The sequence below is a fragment of the Pseudophryne corroboree genome, chromosome 10 (assembly GCF_028390025.1).
Source record: "Pseudophryne corroboree isolate aPseCor3 chromosome 10, aPseCor3.hap2, whole genome shotgun sequence".
In the NCBI taxonomy this organism is placed as follows: domain Eukaryota; kingdom Metazoa; phylum Chordata; class Amphibia; order Anura; family Myobatrachidae; genus Pseudophryne; species Pseudophryne corroboree.
In genome coordinates, this window is record NC_086453.1 from 269,717,745 (window position 1) to 269,740,878 (window position 23,134).

At 44.3% G+C, this 23,134-nt stretch overlaps 1 protein-coding gene across 1 annotated transcript in view; it reads right to left on the bottom strand.

The window, feature by feature from the left end:
• POU2AF2 (POU class 2 homeobox associating factor 2) overlaps positions 1 to 23,134 on the bottom strand; it is a 206,545-nt gene that overhangs the window by 60,037 nt on the left and 123,374 nt on the right. The window contains exon 2 of the mRNA XM_063943265.1: positions 16,534 to 16,643. Coding sequence (XP_063799335.1) covers positions 16,534 to 16,643 — 110 coding nt within the window. The remainder of the gene's footprint in view (positions 1 to 16,533; positions 16,644 to 23,134) is intronic.

Consider the following 23,134-nt stretch of genomic DNA (forward strand, 5'->3'; position numbering starts at 1 on the left):
TGTGACTGCCTGGTCACTGGAATGACTGATGGCCACGACACTACCACTGGTCTGATGCAGCACAACACATCAACAATGTAAGGGACTTTTTGTTATTATTATTATTATTATTATTATTATTATATTTCGGCAGCAGTGGACACATAGCAGCAGCGTATACCACTGTGACTGCCTGGTTACTGGAATGACTGATGACCACGACACTACCACTGGTCTGATGCAGCACAACACAGCAACACTATATGGGACTTATTATACAGCAGTTGAGTTACAGTGTAGCGCTCAGTCCTAACTTTTAGTTTTTCACTTAGGTGGAAGTGATATATTCTAAGAGTGTGCTTGGTTTAGTTCAATGGGTGTTTTGGATATCTCCAATGGTATATTGTAACACTAAATAATTAATACTAAATAACTAAATCCCACAAATGAAATGTCCACATACAGATAATAAATGATAACGTAGTTTTATTATTGTCAATGTTACTAACAGTGAGAGTTATGAGTAACTCTTTGTCTTTATGTAGATTGAGTGTGTGTTGTAGCCTGCGGCGTCCCGCACGGCTGCTGACACTCGTTACTGTTCAAGTCTGTGTTGAAAATATATATAAAAAGATATAGTGTGTGAAATAAAATAATATATATATATATATATATATATATATATATATATATATAGCGAAAAAATGTCAAAAAGCTGGAACAAAAACAAAAAGCAAAAACAAAAACAAAGCAAACCCCAGTCGTGGGTTTCTTCACGGTTCGGGTGTCTGGGGTTAATCAGGAAAGCGTCGGTTGCTCCGGACTAGTCTTTCTCTCTAGGCTCCGCTTCACATGGCGTGTCCTTGTTCAGACACGCCTGGAAGCCGGAGGGTTCGAGAGGCTGACCTGTCTAGGGTGAAGGGGAAACTCTGTCAGTGCTCTGCGGAGCGACTTCAGGAGTGACCCCTGCCGCATACGGAGACTCACCTTCAGTTTCCTTCTGTTCCCCCGTCGCACCTCGTCACCGACTTCTTCTCTTGGTTTCTCTTCTGTTGCTAGGCAGCGTGGTTGGTTTCCGGGTTTCCCCGATCACGTGACCGGGACTCTGCTCCGTAGTAAGCGCTTGTAGTGATCTTTGTCTGTTTCAGTATTCAGATAGCGGTGTTAGCTCCAACGCGTTTCAGCCTCTAGGGCCTTCCTCTGGGAGAAGTGGATGATTGGAATGGTGTTTTCCAAGTTTTTAAAGGCACATTAGTGTGACATCATAGGTCATGTGATTAAAGTTCCTGTTCGCCATTGGTCTCCTTATTCCTGACCAATGTGTTGCTGTCACATTAGCAAGATATGCTTTCTGTTAGTTTTAGTTTTAAAAGTCAGCAAGGTCTGTATGGATATTGCATTTGTGCAGAAAAAAGTTGCATTTATGCAGAGAAAGTTACTAACTTAAACATATTATTTTTTGTGACGTTTGGTGTAATTGGTGTATATGTTATGAGGATCATGTTCTGATCAGGGTTGTTTGATTATAGGTAAATTAAGGTATAATTGATGTAGTAGATAAAGGCTTTCTAAGTAATTCTTTTGCATAGGACTTCAAATGGATATGTGCATCTGGCCCGTCCCTGCAAGTGGTTTGTGTACCTTAAGGAAACATCGATATGTTTATTCTTAAATCAAAATGTTTTGGTCTTTTTTATTTTTTGCATATCAATGATTTCACTTCATTGTCATGATTAAGTCCCATGCTAGCTAGTGTCTTTAGCTCATACATCCATCTTAATTCCATGGTGTTAATTTTTGTGCTATAGTCCCCTCCCCTCCAATTAGGGTGTATTTCCTGAATCCCTATGAATTTGAGGGATAATGGGTTACTGTCATGATGGTCCTTAAAATGTTTTGATAGGTTGTGGTCTTCTAGCCCCTTTTTGATGTTCCGAATATGCTCACTAATTCTTGTTTTCAAGGGGCGTATGGTGCGTCCTACATATTGTTTGGGGCATCCACACTCTAGTGGGTAGACGACACCTTTACTGTTACAAGTTATCCTCTCTTTGATGTTGTAAGTTCTTTTTGTATTGGTGGAGCTAAATTGTGTGGCTGGTTTTGTGCTGCGCATTTTGCTGTTTTTGCATCCCATGCATGTACCACAGTAATAGAATCCTGACAAAGGTTTGGAATTTTTAATATGGGATTGGGTCATTTTGTTTGGTTTTATATAGCTGTGTACCAGTTTTTGCTTCAAATCAGGTGCTTTTCTAAATATGACTTTCGGTTTTGTGTCTAGTATGTCGTTCAGGATTTCATCTTCCATGAGAAGTGGCCAGTGTTTTTTAAGGATGTGTTGTAGGGTTCTGGCTTGTTGTGTGTAGTTCGTGATAAATAGAACCTGATCCGAGTATTCCCTGTCTTTCTTGTTTTTATACTGAAGTAAATGGCTTCTGTCTGTTTCCCCCACTGCACCGTATGCCTCCTCTAGCAATTCCTCTTTGTATTGTTTCTCTTTAAATTCTGTCATCATTTCTCTGCCTTGGGTCATGTAGTCCGTTTTCTTTGAGCAATTTCTCCTTAGTCTTGTAAATTGTCCCTTTGGGATGGATTTAAGCCAGTTGGGATGATGTCCGCTGGTGGATATGATATAGCTATTTACGTCAACAGTTTTCCTAAAGGGACACGACAAGAACACCAACAGCACACCGACAAAAACAGGGAAACGAAAACTAGAAGAACAAGAAGGGGATGCAGGGGGGGAGAAAAGAACAAAGACAAACCACCAGTAGTGACAGAAGAATTGGGGAAAGGAATATTTAACCTTAGCGACACTATACTGACAAACAATGACTTAAAACTCCTAGACAAAGGCCTTAAATTCGCACCCACAGCCAAACTTGACAAATTTAACACCTACCTTGACCTCCATAAATTTGCTCGGAAACTAACCCTTAAGAAATACTATGCAACAACAACACCAGCCCCGGTTAGAAATCAAGGAGATACAGACAACATTAGACATAGTAAACTTAAACCACCATCCACATTCTACCCTAGTCATCTAAAAGGAACACAAATAGATGCATTCATTAAGATGGTAGAAAGTGACATAGAGAAACTCAACACAAACAACCCCAAGAGTAACTTATCTAAACAGGAAAAGAGAGCACTACAAGAACTACAAGACAACCACTCATTGATCATAAAACCAGCCGATAAAGGGGGGGGTATAGTCATCCTCAACAAATCCCAATACATCAACGAGGCATACCGTATCTTAGGTGACACCAACACATACCGAAAACTAGGCGGAGACCCAACCACTACATTTCAGAAGGAACTAGACCACCATCTACAAAAGGGAGCAAATACTGGTATCCTCAACCAATCTGAACACCAATACATACAGACTCCCCACCCCATCATTCCAGTCTTCTATTACTTGCCAAAACTACACAAAGATCCACAAAACCCACCAGGAAGACCCATCATATCCGGCATTGGTTCATTAACTTCACACTTGTCAGAGTATATAGACACAAATCTACAACCATATGTACAGAAACAAAAATCATATTTACGAGACACAACACACATTTTAAACAAAATTAAAGGATTAGAGTGGGACGAAGAAATGTGGCTTGTAACCTCAGATGTAACATCACTATACACAGTGATAGACCACGATCAAGGGATCTCAAGCATCAAATACCATCTAGAAAAAGACGAAAACCTGCCAGACACACAGAGACAGTTTATCATTGATAGTATCTACTTCATACTCAAACACAACTACCTATGGTTTGAGGATGAATTCTACCTACAGATCAAGGGTACCGCGATGGGCACGAGATTCGCCCCCAGCTACGCCAATCTCTTTATGAGTTGGTGGGAAGACCATCACGTGTGGGGGAGCCCAGGGCTGGGGGCGAGTCTCGTGCTCTGGACACGCTACATAGATGACATATTTTTCATATGGCGAGGAGAGGAGGAAACACTAAAAGAATTCATCCAGTCAATGAACCAGAACACGAATAACCTACACTTCACAATCACCTATAGCAAGAACAATGTGAATTTCCTTGACCTAAACATCTTTTCAGAAAATGACCAACTACACACAAAAACCTTTAGGAAAACTGTTGACGTAAATAGCTATATCATATCCACCAGCGGACATCATCCCAACTGGCTTAAATCCATCCCAAAGGGACAATTTACAAGACTAAGGAGAAATTGCTCAAAGAAAACGGACTACATGACCCAAGGCAGAGAAATGATGACAGAATTTAAAGAGAAACAATACAAAGAGGAATTGCTAGAGGAGGCATACGGTGCAGTGGGGGAAACAGACAGAAGCCATTTACTTCAGTATAAAAACAAGAAAGACAGGGAATACTCGGATCAGGTTCTATTTATCACGAACTACACACAACAAGCCAGAACCCTACAACACATCCTTAAAAAACACTGGCCACTTCTCATGGAAGATGAAATCCTGAACGACATACTAGACACAAAACCGAAAGTCATATTTAGAAAAGCACCTGATTTGAAGCAAAAACTGGTACACAGCTATATAAAACCAAACAAAATGACCCAATCCCATATTAATAATTCCAAACCTTTGTCAAGATTCTATTACTGTGGTACATGCATGGGATGCAAAAACAGCAAAATGCGCAGCACAAAACCAGCCACACAATTTAGCTCCACCAATACAAAAAGAACTTACAACATCAAAGAGAGGATAACTTGTAACAGTAAAGGTGTCGTCTACCTACTAGAGTGTGGATGCCCCAAACAATATGTAGGACGCACCATACGCCCCTTGAAAACAAGAATTAGTGAGCATATTCGGAACATCAAAAAGGGGCTAGAAGACCACAACCTATCAAAACATTTTAAGGACCATCATGACAGTAACCCATTATCCCTCAAATTCATAGGGATTCAGGAAATACACCCTAATTGGAGGGGAGGGGACTATAGCACAAAAATTAACACCATGGAATTAAGATGGATGTATGAGCTAAAGACACTAGCTAGCATGGGACTTAATCGTGACAATGAAGTGAAATCATTGATATGCAAAAAATAAAAAAGACCAAAACATTTTGATTTAAGAATAAACATATCGATGTTTCCTTAAGGTACACAAACCACTTGCAGGGACGGGCCAGATGCACATATCCATTTGAAGTCCTATGCAAAAGAATTACTTAGAAAGCCTTTATCTACTACATCAATTATACCTTAATTTACCTATAATCAAACAACCCTGATCAGAACATGATCCTCATAACATATACACCAATTACACCAAACGTCACAAAAAATAATATGTTTAAGTTAGTAACTTTCTCTGCATAAATGCAACTTTTTTCTGCACAAATGCAATATCCATACAGACCTTGCTGACTTTTAAAACTAAAACTAACAGAAAGCATATCTTGCTAATGTGACAGCAACACATTGGTCAGGAATAAGGAGACCAATGGCGAACAGGAACTTTAATCACATGACCTATGATGTCACACTAATGTGCCTTTAAAAACTTGGAAAACACCATTCCAATCATCCACTTCTCCCAGAGGAAGGCCCTAGAGGCTGAAACGCGTTGGAGCTAACACCGCTATCTGAATACTGAAACAGGCAAAGATCACTACAAGCGCTTACTACGTGATCGGGGAAACCCGGAAACCAACCACGCTGCCTAGCAACAGAAGAGAAACCAAGAGAAGAAGTCGGTGACGAGGTGCGACGGGGGAACAGAAGGAAACTGAAGGTGAGTCTCCGTATGCGGCAGGGGTCACTCCTGAAGTCGCTCCGCAGAGCACTGACAGAGTTTCCCCTTCACCCTAGACAGGTCAGCCTCTCGAACCCTCCGGCTTCCAGGCGTGTCTGAACAAGGACACGCCATGTGAAGCGGAGCCTAGAGAGAAAGACTAGTCCGGAGCAACCGACGCTTTCCTGATTAACCCCAGACACCCGAACCGTGAAGAAACCCACGACTGGGGTTTGCTTTGTTTTTGTTTTTGTTTTTGCTTTTTGTTTTTGTTCCAGCTTTTTGACATTTTTTCGCTATATATATATATATATATATTATTTTATTTCACACACTATATCTTTTTATATATATTTTCAACACGGACTTGAACAGTAACGAGTGTCAGCAGCCGTGCGGGACGCCGCAGGCTACAACACACACTCAATCTACATAAAGACAAAGAGTTACTCATAACTCTCACTGTTAGTAACATTGACAATAATAAAACTACGTTATCATTTATTATCTGTATGTGGACATTTCATTTGTGGGATTTAGTTATTTAGTATTAATTATTTAGTGTTACAATATACCATTGGAGATATCCAAAACACCCATTGAACTAAACCAAGCACACTCTTAGAACATATCACTTCCATCTAAGTGAAAAACTAAAAGTTAGGACTGAGCGCTACACTGTAACTCAACTGTTTCCACAATCTGTAGTCCGGTCACCTGCAAGTGTTAGCAGCTCGTCCACACACTGAGGATCTCAGTGCGCAGATAAACCCGATAACAGCTTTATTATACAGCAGCACTGGACATATGGCAGCAGAGGACAACACCACTGTGAATGGTCACTGGACTGACTGATGCACAGGACACTAGCACTGGTCTGATGCAGGACAACACAGATAATTATACAGCAGCCCTGGGCATATGGCAGCAGATGACACCACCACTGTGAATGGTCACTGGACTGACTGATGCCCAGGAAACTACCACTGGTCTGATGCAGGACAACACAGCAACACTGTAAGGGACTTATTATACAGCAGCACTGGACGTATGGCAGCAGAGGACACCACCCCTGTGAATGATGCAGCACAACACACCACCACTGAACTGATGCAGCACAACACAGCACCACTGGACAGCACTGGACATATGGCAGCAGAGGACACAACCACTGTGACTGGACAGATTCAGCACAATACATGGACACTGAGGACACTGAGAGAACGGAGACACGTCCTCTCTCTACACTCTCCAATGCCGGAGTGAAAATGGCGGGGACGCGCGGCTCCTTATATAGAATCCAAACCCCGCGAGAATTCGACAGCGGGATGATGATGTTTTGCCTCGTTTTGGTTTCCGAATCAGGTGGGAAAACCCGAGCCTGGCTCGGAAACGTACTCGAATGGTGAAGTTCGGTACGGTTCGGTTCTCTGGGAACCGAACCCGCTCATCCCTAAAAAACATGAATAATCACTATGATTGGTGTTTATAAATAACTAGTCCATTCATCTACACATATGAATAGCTGCTTGCTCTCTTCTGATTTAATGTACAGAGGGAAAAAGACGCAGCTGTACTATCTCAACCTGTAATAACCAGAGGCATTTAGCATAATCCTGGCCAGGGCTATGAGCTTACCCACTGCACCAAGGTATCCTCTCGTTGGGTAAGTCCCTAACACTAACTGCAGGGATTCAGGTCCGGGGGGCAGGACACCCCAAAGCCACCCAGACAACCCCAGGGCACCGCATGAGTGATACAAGTAAAGAGTTATATAGGTAGGAGCAGCTACTTCTGCATGTGTGAGTAATGTGAAGAGTGAAAAAGAATGATGTGAAAGTGTTACACATATACAGAACAAACTATAAGTGCCATAGTGTATTAAAATAAATGTTAGATTGCGATGACCTGAGGGTGTCCAGACACGGCAGGTCCAGGAGGCCCCGCTACCCAGATAATCCCCCAAATATTGACTGCAATATTAAATGTAGGAGTCTTACCTCAGCCGCCATAACTCAATGCTGCTCACTGCAGTTAGAGGGCTGGGAGTGGATGGAATATGTTGCCAACAAAACATCCCTCCAAGCTACAAACTACATATCAGAATTTTTGGGGTCATTCAGACTGGATCAGTGTGGCAGTGATCGCAGTCTGAAGCCCTTTGGGGAGTGCGCATGCACTGTGCGTGTGCACCCCATGAAGCCACCGTGCAATGCTTTTGCATCCATTCCCGGGGGGGGACAGGGCCTGACATGCAGGGTGGACTAGCCCTGTGCTGGGCGTCCCCCCACATGCAAGAGTGACTGATCATAGATGTGCTAAATGTAGCACATCTACGATCAGATTTGAATGACCCCTTAATTAACTTGTGTTACCGAACTGGCATCAAAAGATTGGAGATGAAGCACAATGTAAATAGTTGGGTTACTTCATGAAATTCCTGCACATGAACAGGAGTTGGAAATAATGTGGATGTTCCCTGAGATGGGTAGGTCGGAGAGGACTAGCGTTCCATAGTAGAAGAAAGCATAGGGATACAATGAAGCCAGGGCTTGTGCTAGGGTGTACGGTGCCCCACTGCAAACAATAGATGTGCACCTTACCATACTTCACAAGGGGGGTGACATAATGGCTGGTACAGAACACGGGAGAGGATTGTGTGAAACAATGACAGAACACAAGGGGGCGAAACAGTGACAGAACACAGAGGGTAGTGTGAAATAGTGACAGAACACAGAGGTGTGTGTGAAATATTGACAGAACACAGAGGTGGGGGTGAATTAGTGGAAGAACACAGTGGGGGTGTGTGAAATAGTGAAAGAACACAGAGGGGGTGACACAATGACTGAGAAAGAACACATGTGTGCATGTGAAATAGTGACAGAACACAGTGGGGGTGACCTAGTGGAAGAACACAGTGGGGGTGAGTGAAATAGTGAAAGAACACAATGGGGAGGGTGAAATAGTGACAACACAAAGGGGGTGACACAATGGCTGTGACAGAACACAAGGGGGGTGAAATAGTAACAGAACACAGGGCGGGTGAAAGACTGGGGAGGGGGGACTTCACACCTTGAAAATGTTCCTAGAGAGCAGAAACGCGTTGGTGATTAACCAGACAGACTGACAGACTGGTACCTTTAGTGGGGAAACCCAGGAGTTGCAGACCCAGTGATAAGCCAGTATCTCAAACCAGGGAAGTAAATGATTGACATTACATACGACAACCTGGGAGGGCAGTTCTGACACCCCACTGGATCTGGTGCGCATGTTAGCCTGATATTTGGTGCAAGTATCTGAACTTCATTTTGAAATAGTGACAGAACACAGAAGGGGGTGACACAATGACTGGAACAGAACACAACAAAGCAGAGGGGGGGGGGGGGTGTTCACACAATGGATGGGAAAGAACACAAGGAGGGTGAAATTGTGACAGAAAAAGGGGGGGGTGAAATAGTGACAGAGCACAGTGAGGTATGTGGCACAATGGCTGTAACGCAACAGGGTGGGGGGTTTAATACATTGACAGAATACAGAGACAGAACACTGATCCCAGAGTCTAAGTGGGCGCCCCTGTGCCCTACCCCAGACCAGTGACCTGAAGTGCTGCACAGCTCAAAGCCACGTCTGCCCACTCGGGATGCTGAGTTTTTTGTTCCGGCGCTGCCTGTCTCTTACTGGGGGCCAGGAGAGTGAGTTTCCTCGTGTGCACTGACGACCACAGCTGTGGGACTCTGGGGGCTTCATAGTGGCTGCAGAGGGGGGGGGGGAGGGGGGCAGTTTGCTGAAGCATGGACCACTGTATCTTCATACTGTATGAAAAGTGCAGCAGCAGCCGGCAGCAACAGTTGTGTACAGCATCAGGGATGCAGAGCAGGGAAAGCTCCTCTCCAGCCCGGCGCCTACCTGCTCTGCATCCCTTTAATTAGCGGGTAGCTCCATGCCTGGGTGGAGCTAAGCTCTGAAACACAAGGACTGAACACTGTGCTTAAAATGATTGTTCTGGATGCTGGACTGGGACCAGCCATGCAGGGGCTGGAGATCAACCTGGTACCAGTGGTACTGGATGCTGAGCTAGTAGCAGCGGTACTGTAGCTGGAAACTGGGCTGGTACTGGTGGCTCTGAATGCTGTACTAGGAACAGCAGTACTACAGCTAGACATCAAGCTGGTACCGGTGGTTCTGGATGCTGTGCTGGGAACATCAGTTTTGTGACTGGACACCCGGTCGGTACTGGTGGTTCTGGATGCTGTGCTGGGAACAGTGGTAATATGGCTAGACACTGGGCTGGTACCAGTGGATTTGGGCACTGGAGTAAAATCAGTGGTTCTGAGGCTGGAACTATGGGGGTCATTCCAAGTTGATCGCTAGCTGAAAATGTTCCCTGCGCTGCGATGAGGCAAAAAAACGGCACTTCTGCGCATGCGTATGCGGCGCAATGCGCACACGCAACGTACTTTCACAACAGCCTAAGTAGTTTCACACAAGGTCTAGCGAAGCATTTCAGTCGCACTGCTGGCCGCATAGTGATTGACATGAAGTGGGCGAGAAGGTGATCGAGAAAACGCAGGCGTGCCCGGAAAAACGCAGGCGTGGCTGGCCGAACACAAGGCGTGTTTGTGATGTCAAATCAGGAACTAAACAGTCTGAAGTGATCGCAAGCGCTGAGTAGGTCTGGAGCTACTCTGAAACTGCACAAAATTATTTTGCAGCCACTCTGCGCTCCTTTCGTTCGCACTTCTGCTAAGCTAACATACACTCCCAGATGGCGGCGGCTTAGCGTTTGCACGGCTGCTAAAAACTGCTGGCGAGCGATCAACTCGGAATGACCCCCTATGTTTCATAGGGCCAGATATAATACCACCTAAGTTCGGCGGCCGTGCAAGATGATAGCCGAACTCTGACTTTTCTTTAAAGGGGCAATCACTTACAAGGCATGTTTTTTTTTTTTTTTTTTAAAGTCTGAGTTCGGCTAGCATCCTGCACAGCCACGGAACTCGGGTGCAGGGCCGGCAACAGAAATCTTGGGGCCCGGTAAACTGATATCCCTGTGGGCCCCCCCGATATACAAATATAGGGGCGTGACCACAGAGCTCCTTTTACACAATACGTCAGGCAGTCTCTCCCTTTTTACACATTACAGCAGCAGAGTCCCCTTTTTTATACATTATGGCAGCAGAGTCCCCCATTTTTACACATTATGGCAGGCAGTCCCCATATTTACACATTATGGGAGGGGGAGAGAGAGTTATACTCACCTGTAACGATCCAGCATGCCCCACCATAATGGCCATCCCTACCTTTTCTCGCCCTGCAATCTTCGCTCTTACCTACAATAATACCAGGTTTACAGGGCAGATGTAATGCATGCACATGCATCCATGATATGTGCCTGCACGCAGCCCATCCCAAACCCAAAGCCCCAAACTCCTGCTGGAGAGCCGAGTGCACCTGCAGTGCAGACACTTGACTTACCAGACACAGCCGCCGGCGCAGTGAATCAACGAGGCTCAGCCTCTGAATGACCAGCTTGATGCACCCCGCCGCAACAAGCTGCCAGCAGTCCCGCAATCCTGCTCCTGCCTGCCTGGTCACACTCCTCACAGCAGAGACAGGGCTGGCGGGGATGACTGGGAGAGGAGGGGAGGTCCGGAGGTAGCGTTATGTGACAGCTGACCTGGGGCTGGGCTTGGGGATGCTAAGTGGTGACCACAGATCATGGGGGTGGGGGAGCTGAAAAAAAAGGTCAGCTATTGATTACTTTTAACTGCACAGCGGGCGGCCCGCAGCTGGCGCGATGCCGCAATATATATAATTATTTAGATCTGTTACATGCTGCCGCCACTGGACCTTGGGGCCCCTCACAACGTCGGGGCCCGGGACGACTGTCCCCTTTGACCCCCCCTGTCGCCGGGCCTTCTCGGGTGGCATTACATCCGGCCCCTAGTGAGAGACTCAATGAGAGCACAGGACTTCTGCTCACACTGAAAGCAATGAGATTTGTTGCACTGGCAATCAGGAAGTCCCTTTATAGGAATTGCTGCCAGCAGATTGGCTATGACCCTCAGAGAAGCAGAAACTACATTTTCATTGGCTGTGCAGTGGTCAGCTGACCTGCTGGAAGATGGCTGCCCGCTTAGTCCAGAGCTGGCGGAATCTCCCGCATTGAAGACGCCAAGACTGGCCGCACAGACAGGACTCTGGAACTGCCAAGGAGGTGGAGCTACCATAGAAGATGCATCATGAGAGACCAGCAGCCAGCAGTCTCCCAGCGCTCCATGAAGGAGATCCAATAGTGCCCCAACAGGTAAGTGGTGGGGTCTGTATCTGAGGTCTCCGAGGCAAGCAGTGACACACCAAGCTACTCGCATAACTGTTTTATACCCCGTGTGGTAAAGTAACCTGCTTCTGGGATGCCCCTCATATATCACATAAATCAGATATAAATATTGAGTTATAGGGTCTTTTATTGTAAATTGATGCTTACTAACTTTTTTTCAAGTGACCTCAAACATTGTCAATATTTTTAAAAATTAAATATAGTCACAAACATATCTGTAAAACATATTTAAAATATTTTAGGAAAAAACAGAACATCCCCAGGGGTGTCTAATACCCCCCAGTGTCAGTACTCAGTAGGTGCCTAATTCAATATTACCTCCCACTCAGTTCCCCACATTGCAAAGAATTTAGAACGCCGTTCAAATGGCATTCTGGGGCACAAATATAGCAGTGATATTGGTTGTTACAGACTGCCAGATCACCCCTGGGGGCCAGAGAAAAAGGAGAAGATCTGTTTTGCACATCTCCTCTGAAATCATCCAGGGAAGAAGCAGCCACAGTCACATGGGATGTGACAATGTCAGTGAAAGCCCAGTTGGCCCATGCGACCATGCCAGGTGACAAGTTAAAAGTGCAGTAACCAAGAGCAACCTAACACATATATGGCAACTTGAATCTGATTGGTTGCTAAGGCTTGCAAAAAAATGTTTGCATATAGGCCCTCATTCCGAGTTGATCGCTCGCTAGCTGCTTTTAGCAGCCGTGTAAACACTGAGCTGCTGCCCTCTGGGAGTGTATCTTAGCTTAGCAGAAGTGCGAACGAAAGGATCGCAGCACTGCTACAAAAAAAGATTGTGCAGTTTCTGAGCAGCTCCAGACCTACTCCTAGCTTGCAATCACTTCAAACTCTTTAGTTCCTGTTTTGACATCACGAACACGCCCTGCGTTCACCCAGCCACGCCTGCGTTTCCCCAGCCACTCCTGCGTTTGTATCTGACACGCCTGCGTTTTCACACACACTCCCTGAAAACGGTCAGTTACCTGCCAGAAACACCCACTTCCTGTCAATCACTCTGTGGCCAGCAGTGTGATTTAAAAAGCGTTGCTAGACCTTGTGTGAAACTGCATCAGCTGTTGTGAAAGTACGTCGTGCGCATTGCGTCCCATACGCATGCGCAGAAGTGACGCTTTTTTACCTAATCACCGCGCTGCAAAAGAAAACAGCTAGCGAACAACTCGGAATGACCCCCATAGAACCATTAAGGGCTCATAGTTTATCTAATCTGTACTCATGGACGTTTTATTAGCTCCTATGGCTACAGATGACATGTTTAATTGCTATACAGCAACTTAGAAAGCACGGTTTGCTCTTTGCACACTTTCTTTTTCTACAGCTGTTGTAGCAACAAGACAGCCATTCATTTTATAACTAGAGGATTGGAAATACAATAAAACAAGGTATAATAAACAGACAGGAGAGACTAACATTAAGCTGGCATGTGTCTTACTACCGAGCAATGCAGCAAAACAAATGGCATGAGTCCGAACCTGTCTTCATGCGCTAATAGGCTCATATACTGTAGCTTTACTGATTTCATTAAAACTGTGCAATAGCCAACATTACAGATAGGGGCCCTTATTCCGAGTTGTTCGCTCGCAAGCTGCTTTTAGCAGCTTTGCACACGCTAAGCCGCCGCCTACTGGGAGTGAATCTTAGCTTCTTAAAATTGCGAACGAAAGATTCTCAAAATTGCGATTACACACCTCTTAGCAGTTTCTGAGTAGCTTCAAACTTACTCGGCATCTGCGATCAGTTCAGTGCTTGTCGTTCCTGGTTTGACGTCACAAACACACCCAGCGTTCGCCCAGACACTCCTCCGTTTCTCCAGCCACTCCCGCGTTTTTCCCAGAAACGGTAGCGTTTTTTCACACACACCCATAAAACGGCCAGTTTCCGCCCAGAAACACCCACTTCCTGTCAATCACATTACGATCACCAGAACGAAGAAAAAACCGTGAGTAAAATTCCTAACTGCATAGCAAATTTACTTGGCGCAGTCGCACTGCGGACATTGCGCATGCGCACTAAGCGGAAAATCGCTGCGATGCGAAAAAATTTACCGAGCGAACAACTCGGAATGACCCCCTGGATACATAGCAACAAACACATGACATATTTGATTGTAAAAAGCAGGATTTAACAATTATGTATAAAGATGACCAAACTATGTGTGTGTGTTTTCACAAGCCATAAAAAACATACATATAGGTACAGTAGCAAATAAAGTAAAATAATTTGACATTTGTGTCCAGATCATTGTGCTATTTGACAAATATTTTCACCATACAATTATCATCTGTATCTCACTCACTCAACTCTTTTGGAGAGAAACTTTGACAACCTGGCTTACTAGCTATGGGGGTCTATTTACTAAGCCTTGGATGGAGATATAATGGATGGAGATAAAGAACCAACCAACCAACCAACCAACCAACCAACCAACCAGCTCCTAACTGTCAATTTTCAAACCTAGCCTATGACATGGCAGTTAGAAGCTGATTGGCTGGTGCTTTATCTTAGTTAAAAAAAGAAAGGAGATCTTTCTTGCGCTTTTAACAAGTGTCAGCCTCTCATCCCACACAAAGAAACCTTCACCGTGGTTTCACTTCAAGAACATACACCAACAGAAAACGTGAGGAAGAGATGGCGCAACTTGTCACTTCTATAGACACACAGAGATGCTTACATAAAATATTCTCACAGCCGGAGAGAAAAATGGGTGAATTAAGATTCACCTTCCACACATTGAAATCTAAGGATATAACAAAAAGAAACACAAAAACATAGTGTATTCCAAATGGATTGATGGATCTTTATTACTTCTTGGTCTCACTCACATGATGCAATAGTGCAATCCTTCTGAAGAAGGATATGTTATCCGAAAGCGCTTAAGCTGGGGACTCTTGTGTGCTGGACTGACTGGAACTTTGGAGAACGGACCTGACAGCGTGGGGACACCTCGAGTAAACCGGGACTTGCGGTGACTATAATCCGTGCTGCTAGTGGCTGTTTTTCCTCTTGCCCTGATGTCCATGCAATTCCTTCCTTGTTTTATGCTATTGTCAAGTCTGTGTTTTGTGAGTGGTTTTTATTAAATACCTTTTAAATATACACAGACAGGATTGCACTATTTCTCATTTTCTCTTTTTTATGTGCCATTTGGATTATATGCTCTCTGCATATTTATGAAGTTGAGTCATCACCCTTATGGATTTCTACATGTGAATTTAACAATTCCATCATGTGAGTGAGACCAAGAAGTAATAAAGATCCATCAATCCATTTGGAATACACTATGTTTTTGTGTTTCTTTTTGTTATATCCTTAGATTTCAATGTGTGGAAGGTGAATCTTGATTCACCCATTTTTCTCTCCGGCTGTGAGAATATTTTATGTAAGCATCTCTGTGTGTCTATAGAAGTGACAAGTTGCGCCATCTCTTCCTCAAGTTTTCTGTTGGTGTATGGTGCTTTATCTTAGTCCACTTGTTCTCCATCCAAGGAACCCAGTATCTTTGTCTGAATTTACTGCTAACAGAGAGCACAGTTCCCAGCTCATCAACCTCATACGTTTATAATTACAAAGTAATCAAGTTTCCAATAGACCAGCACCCTATATAGAGTGCACTGAGTAGATTTTTATCGAGAATGTACAGTATGTTGCTAGCTGAAATCATTTTTATGATAAACATTAAAAGCTACGTATTCATCTATTAACAAGAGTGCCCAATACAATGTTTTTCTTTCCCCTCTTAGTATTCTCTTTTTAGCTGTACTGACTCTGTGTGCACCACCAACAGGAGAAATTACAAATTCCCAAGAGGGACATAATATGTATGTATTGTTAGTCTTATATGATGCTCTAATCTGAGCATTACCTACATATTCTTGTACGGAACCAAACCCCTCTTGCATACAAAGTAAAATCATTATAAGATCCTGTTACAGTTAAATTATATCTGAATTTAGCAATACAAGTATTGAGTGGTACCGGTCTTCTAAGGCTGCCCATAGCAACCAATCAGATAAACCAATCAATTATAATTTTATTTTTCATTATAGGAGTAAGAACCAATATAAATAAATACAAAGTACAAATGAATACATAAGTAAACCCCAAATCACTGTTTTCACTCTTTGATCATTAAAAAGTTGACAGCTCTGATCTATGGAAACATTTGCCATGAGGTTTCACAATAGGATAAAGGCAGGTTCAGTCTTGCCTAATTCTTAGTCAAATAATATATATAACACTTTCCATAACATGTTGTATTAGTTGTGTTTTATCAAACAAGGTAACACAGAGGAGAGTTCTTACTGGTAATGTTTTAAGGACTAAGGAATAATAACTTCATAACTCTCCTTTATTACAATATTTGTTTAAAGGGACCTTTTAAGACATTTTCCTTCTGGAAACAAAGAGGAAAATGGCTCACATTTAACCTTGATCCTGTTGTCTGCCTAGACCTCTTCTCTGCTAGAAGATCCTTGACTGTATGCTTCACCCGGACTCCTTGGTAAATCCTTTTGTTGAAGTCAGTTGGAACTACAAAGAACAGAAACACATGGAGTAAGGAGATGCAAAGTATATGCTTTCTTGAGTTTCTGCTGTCTAAAACTAGACATCTTACATTTATAAATGTGCCATCAATAAGCTCAGGATACTAGTCTACAGCAGTTGCATTGCAGCCACTAGCATGTATATTGTATAAAGTTTCTAGACCAGTGGTCAGGGAACAGGGGTAAATTACCCCAAATGGGGTAAAAATGAAATTCATGGGGGTAATGGAGGGTCACGCTGCCGAGACACAGCCCCGGCCGGCTCGCGATGTGACGTGCTGATGTCACACGGCGCTCCCTCCTGCCCGCCCTGTACTGTGCTCCTGGCCACCCTGTGCTGTGTTCCTGGCCGCGGTGTGATGTGCTGACGTCACACCGTGCTCCCACACGCCCGCCCATCCTGCGCTGTCATGTCCTCCCGCTCGCGGCCCGCCAACCCACACACAGAACTTGAAGTGTTCTGTGGCTGACCGCTGACAGAGTTACGCAGGATCAGACAGTGGCCCACATACCAATGGGAAATACCCACTGACATTACTGAGGTGAGGATGTGACCATATGTCTCCTAAAAGTCGTGTGTCCCCCTCATCCATCTTTCTTACATTCATTCTGGTGTTTTGGGGAGAAAGTGTTAATTAACCCATTTATTGCCAAAAAGTAATTGGTGAAAATAAAAATAAGTAAAAATTATATATCTATATCTATATATATATCTATCTATCTATATATATATATATATATATATATATATATATACACTGCTCAAAAAAATAAAGGGAACACTTAAACAACACATCCTAGATCTGAATGAATGAAATATTCTTATTAAATACTTTGTTCTTTACATAGTTGAATGTGCTGACAACAAAATCACACAAAAAATATCAATGGAAATCAAATTCATTAACCCATGGAGGTCTGGATTTGGAGTCACCCTCAAAATTAAAGTGGAAAAACACACTACAGGCTGATCCAACTTTGATGTAATCTCCTTAAAACAAGTCACAATGAGGCTCAGTAGTGTCTGTGGCCTCCTCGTGCCTGTATGACCTCCCTACAACGCCTGGGCATGCTCCTGATGAGGTGACGGATGGTCTTCTGAGGGATCTCCTCCCAGACCTGGACTAAAGCATCCGCCAACTCCTGGACAATCTGTGGTGCAACGTGGCATTGGTGGATGGAGCGAGACATGATGTCCCAGATGTGCTCAATTGATTGTCAATCAGTGTTGCTTCCTAAGTGGACAGTTTGATTTCACAGAAGTGTGATTGACTTGGAGTTACATTTGCCCTCTTTCCGAGTTGTTCGCTCGCAAGCTGTTTTTAGCAGATTTACTCACGCTAAGCCGCCGCCTACTGGGAGTGAATCTTAGCATCTTAAAATTGCGAACGAAAGATTCACAATATTGCAATAAGACATCTCTGTGCAGTTTCTGAGTAGCTCGAGACTTACTCTGCCAGTGCGATCAGTTCAGTGCTTGTCGTTCCTGGTTTGACGTCACAAACACACCCAGCGTTCACCCAGACACTCCTCCGTTTCTCCAGCCACTCCCGCGTTTTTCCCAGAAACGGTAGCGTTTTTTTTCCACACGCCCCTAAAACGGCCTGTTTCCGCCCAGAAACACCCACTTCCTGTCAATCACATTACGATCAACAGAACGATGAAAAAACCGTGAGTAATATTCCTAACTGCATAGCAAATTTACTTGGCGCAGTCGCAGTGCGAACATTGCGCATGCGCATTAAGCGGAAAATCGCTGCGATGCGAAGAAAATTACAGAGCGAACAACTCGGAATGACCACCATTGTGTTGTTTAAGTGTTCCCTTTATTTTTTTGAGCAGTGTATATATATATATATATATATATACACACAGTATCTCAGAAATGCCAAATAAACAGTGATAACCAGTATATATGCACTATAATATATGATTTCCTTCCTTTCAAATCAATGGGGTAACGTCGGCATATCTAAATATATTTTGGGGTAAAAGGTAAAAAAGTTCCCTGACCCCTGTTCTAGACCGATCTGGCACTCCTAGGGTTAGATTTGACATACAGATGAATGTACACAACATGGTTGTAATATTGATTATTGTGCTATCGTCTGCATTTCATTCTTCATTAATTTATGTAGCACATACAGCTGTGCAGAAGACACAATGATATGAGAGGTAGGGGAAGATTTAGCAAAGTTTTGAAATAGATAAAGGGGTCTATGTACCAAGCCATAAAGAGACATACGGGAATGTTCAATTAGCCCCAGTAAATTACCGGGGCTAATTGTCCCCCCGGGGACTATCCTATTAGCCCTAATAAGCCGGCACGAGCGGTGGCTCATCAGGGGTTACCTGATGCTGCACCGGGTGCTGGCTCCTGACAGCTCCCGGTGCACCGTTGCAGTTCCGGCTCCCTCCGGTCACATGACTGCTCCCCATGTGACCGGGGAGGGGGAAGATGGGGGATTCGGGTAATGGCACTGCCTCTGCTTCCCCACTGGGGTTAAGCGCCAAGTGCCGGCTCCTGGGCCATGGTGCCTTCCCTGCAGTCCCAGTCTGCCACTGCTGTGGCGGGCAAGGGACACTGCAGGTTGCTGCGGTTATCTGGGATTTTGTTTCGCCCTGCCTCAGGCAGGCGAAACCAAATCCCCGGAAGCAGCCCCGTTTTCAAGCGAAAAAGGGTCTGTTTCTACCGAAAACTAGTGATGTGCACCGGACATTTTTCGGGTTTTGTGTTTTGGTTTTGGATTCGGTTCAGCGGCCGTGTTTTGGATTCGGACACGTTTTGGCAAAACCTCCCTGGAAATTTTTTGTCGGATTCGGGTGTTTTGGATTCGGGTGTTTTTTTTACAAAAAACCCTCAAAAACAGCTTAATTATAGATTTTGGGGGTCATTTTGATCCCATAGTATTATTAACCTCAATAACCATAATTTCCACTCATTTCCAGTCTATTCTGAACACCTCACACCTCACAATATTATTTTTAGTCCTAAAATTTGCACCGAGGTCGCTGGACGACTAAGCTAAGCGACCCAAGTGGCCGACACAAACACCTGGCCCATCTAGGAGTGGCACTGCAGTGTCAGACAGGATGGCACTTAAAAAAATAGTCCCCAAACAGCACATGATGCAAAGAAAAAAAGAGGTGCACCAAGGTCGCTGGATGGCTAAGCTAAGCGACCTAAGTGGCCGACACAAACACCTGGCCCATCTAGGAGTGGCACTGCAGTGTCAGACAGGATGGCACTTAAAAAAATAGTCCCCAAACAGCACATGATGCAAAGAAAAAAAGAGGTGCACCAAGTTCGCTGTGTGACTAAGCAAAGCGACCCAAGTGGCCGACACATACACCTGGCCCATCTAGGAGTGGCACTGCAGTGTCAGACAGGATGGCACTTAAAAAAATAGTCCCCAAACAGCACATGATGCAAAGAAAAAAAGAGGTGCACCAAGGTCGCTGTGTGACTAAGCTAAGTGACCCAAGTGGCCGACACAAACACCTGGCCTATCTAGGAGTGGCACTGCAGTTTTCTAGCGAGAGGATGAGTGGTTCCATCCTCATGTGAATCTGAACCACTAGCCATGAACATAGGCCAGGGCCTCAGCCGTTCCTTGCCATTCCGTGTCGTAAATGGCATATTGGCAAGTTTACGCTTCTCCTCAGACGCTTTTAATTCTGATTTTTGGGTCATTTTACTAAACTTTTGTAGTATACTTGACGACACAGAGGTAGAGCAGTGGACTACTGTACCGTACTGCTATATATTATATACTGGTGGTCAGCAAAATTACGCACTGTCCTCCTACTATATATTAGAGATGAGCGGATTCGGTTTTACTCGGTTTTACTCGGTTCTCAAAACCGAATCTTATTGGCTATCCAAAACACGTGACACCCGTGAGCCAATAAGATTCGGTTTTGAGAACCGAGTAAAACCGAGTAAAACCGAATCCGCTCATCTCTACTATATATACTGCGCACATCAACTAAAATGCACCACAGGTTTGGATGGATAGTATACTTGATGACACAGAGGTAGGTAGAGCAGTGTACTGTACCGTACTGCTATATATTATATACTGGTGGTCAGCAAAATTATGCACTGTCCTACTATATATACTGCGCAAAACTTAAATGCACCACAGGTATGGATGGATAGTGTACTTGACGACACAGAGGTAGGTAGAGCAGTGGACTACTGTACCGTACTGCTATATATTATATACTGGTGGTCAGCAAAATTATGCACTGTCCTCCTACTATATATACTGCGCAAAACTTAAATGCACCACAGGTATGGATGGATAGTATACTTGACGACACAGAGGTAGGTAGAGCAGTGGACTACTATACCGTACTGCTATATATTATATACTGGTGGTCAGCAAAATTATGCACTGTCCTCCTACTATATATACTGCGCAAAACTTAAATGCACCACAGGTATGGATGGATAGTATACTTGATGACACAGAGGTAGGTAGAGCAGTGGACTACTGTACCGTACTGCTATATATTATATACTGGTGGTCAGCAAAATTATGCACTGTCCTCCTACTATATATACTGCGCACAACAACTAAAATGCACCACAGGTATGGATGGAAAGTATACTTGACAACACAGAGGTAGGAAGAGCAGTGGACTACTGTACCGTACTGATATAATACTGGTGGTCACTGGTCAGCAAAATTCTGCACTGTCCTCCTACTATATACTGCAATGCAGCACAGATATGGAGCGTTTTTCCGGCAGAGAACGTATAATACTGGTGGTCACTGGTCAGCAAAACTCTGCACTGTCCTCCTACTATATAATACTGGTGGTCCCCAGTCCCCACAATAAAGTACACTGAGCACAGATATTTGCAGCACACTGAGCACAGATATGGAGCGTTTTTCAGGCAGAGAACGTAGATATTTTCAGCACACTGAGCACAGATATTTGCAGCACACTGAGCACAGATATGGAGCGTTTTTCAGGCAGAGAACGTAGATATTTTCAGCACACTGGGGGTGATCCCAAGTTGATCGCAGCAGGATTTTTGATAGCAATTGGGCAAAACCATGTGCATTGCAGGGGAGGCAGATATAACATGTGTAGAGAGAGTAAGATTTGGGTGGGTTATTTTGTTTCTGTGCAGGGTAAATACTGGCTGCTTTATTTTTACACTGCAAATTAGATTGCAGATTGAACACACCCCACCCAAATCTAACTCTCTCTGCACATGTTATATCTGCCTCCCCTGCAGTGCACATGGGCCCTCATTCCGAGTTGTTCGCTCGCTAGCTGCTTTTAGCAGCATTGCACACGCTAAGCCGCCGCCTACTGGGAGTATATCTTAGCATAGCAGAATTGCGAACGAAAGATTAGCAGAATTGCGAATAGAAAATTCTTTGCAGTTTCTGAGTAGCTCCAGACTTACTCCTACACTGCGATCAGTTCAGTCAGTTTCGTTCCTGGTTTGACGTCACAAACACACCCAGCGTTCGCCCAGACACTCCCCCATTTCTTCAGACACTTCCGCGTTTTTTCCAGAAACGCCAGCGTTTTTTCGCACACTCCCAGAAAACGGCCAGTTTCCGTCCAGAAACACCCACTTCCTGTCAATCACACTACGATCAGCAGAACGATGAAAAATCCTCGTTAGGCCGTGAGTAAAATAACAAACTTTTGTGCTAATTTACTTGGCGCAGGCGCACTGCGAACATTGCGCATGCGCAGTTTGCGACTAATCGCTCCATTGCGAATAAAACCTAACGAGCGAACAACTCGGAATGACCCCCATGGTTTTGCCCAATTGCTAACAAAAATCCTGCTGCGATCAACTTGGAATTACCCCCACTGAGCACAGATATTTGCAAGCACACTGAGCACAGATATTTGCAGCACACTGAGCACAGATATTTGCAGCACACTGAACACAACTGAGAGAACGCTGCACACGTCCTATCCCTATCATCTCCAATGCACGTGTGAAAATGGCGGCAACGCGCGGCTCCTTATATAGAATACGAATCTCGCGAGAATCCGACAGCGGAATGATGACGTTCGGGCGCGCTCGGGTTAACCGAGCAAGGCGGGAAGATTCGAGTCCGCCTCGGAACCATGTAAATTGGGTGAAGTTCGGGGGGGTTCAGATTCCGAGGATCCGAACCCGCTCACCACTACCGAAAACACACTGGTTTCACTGAACCTGTGTGTTTTCAGGAGGTCAGCTTTTTCTTGCAGACGATCCATATTGGATAGCCAGTAAAAAAAAAAATCGGAGAAACATCTGAAAAAAGTCAGAAAAACGGCCGGTTTTCGGATCTGATGTTAATTTACTGGTAATTGGATATCCCTCATTAAGTGGATTGAGATAAAATACCAGTCAATCAGCTCTGAACTGTTACAGGCTGTGTTTGAAAAATGACAGTTAGGAGCTGGTTGGCTGGTACTTTATCTCTATCCACCTTATCTCTGTATAAGGCT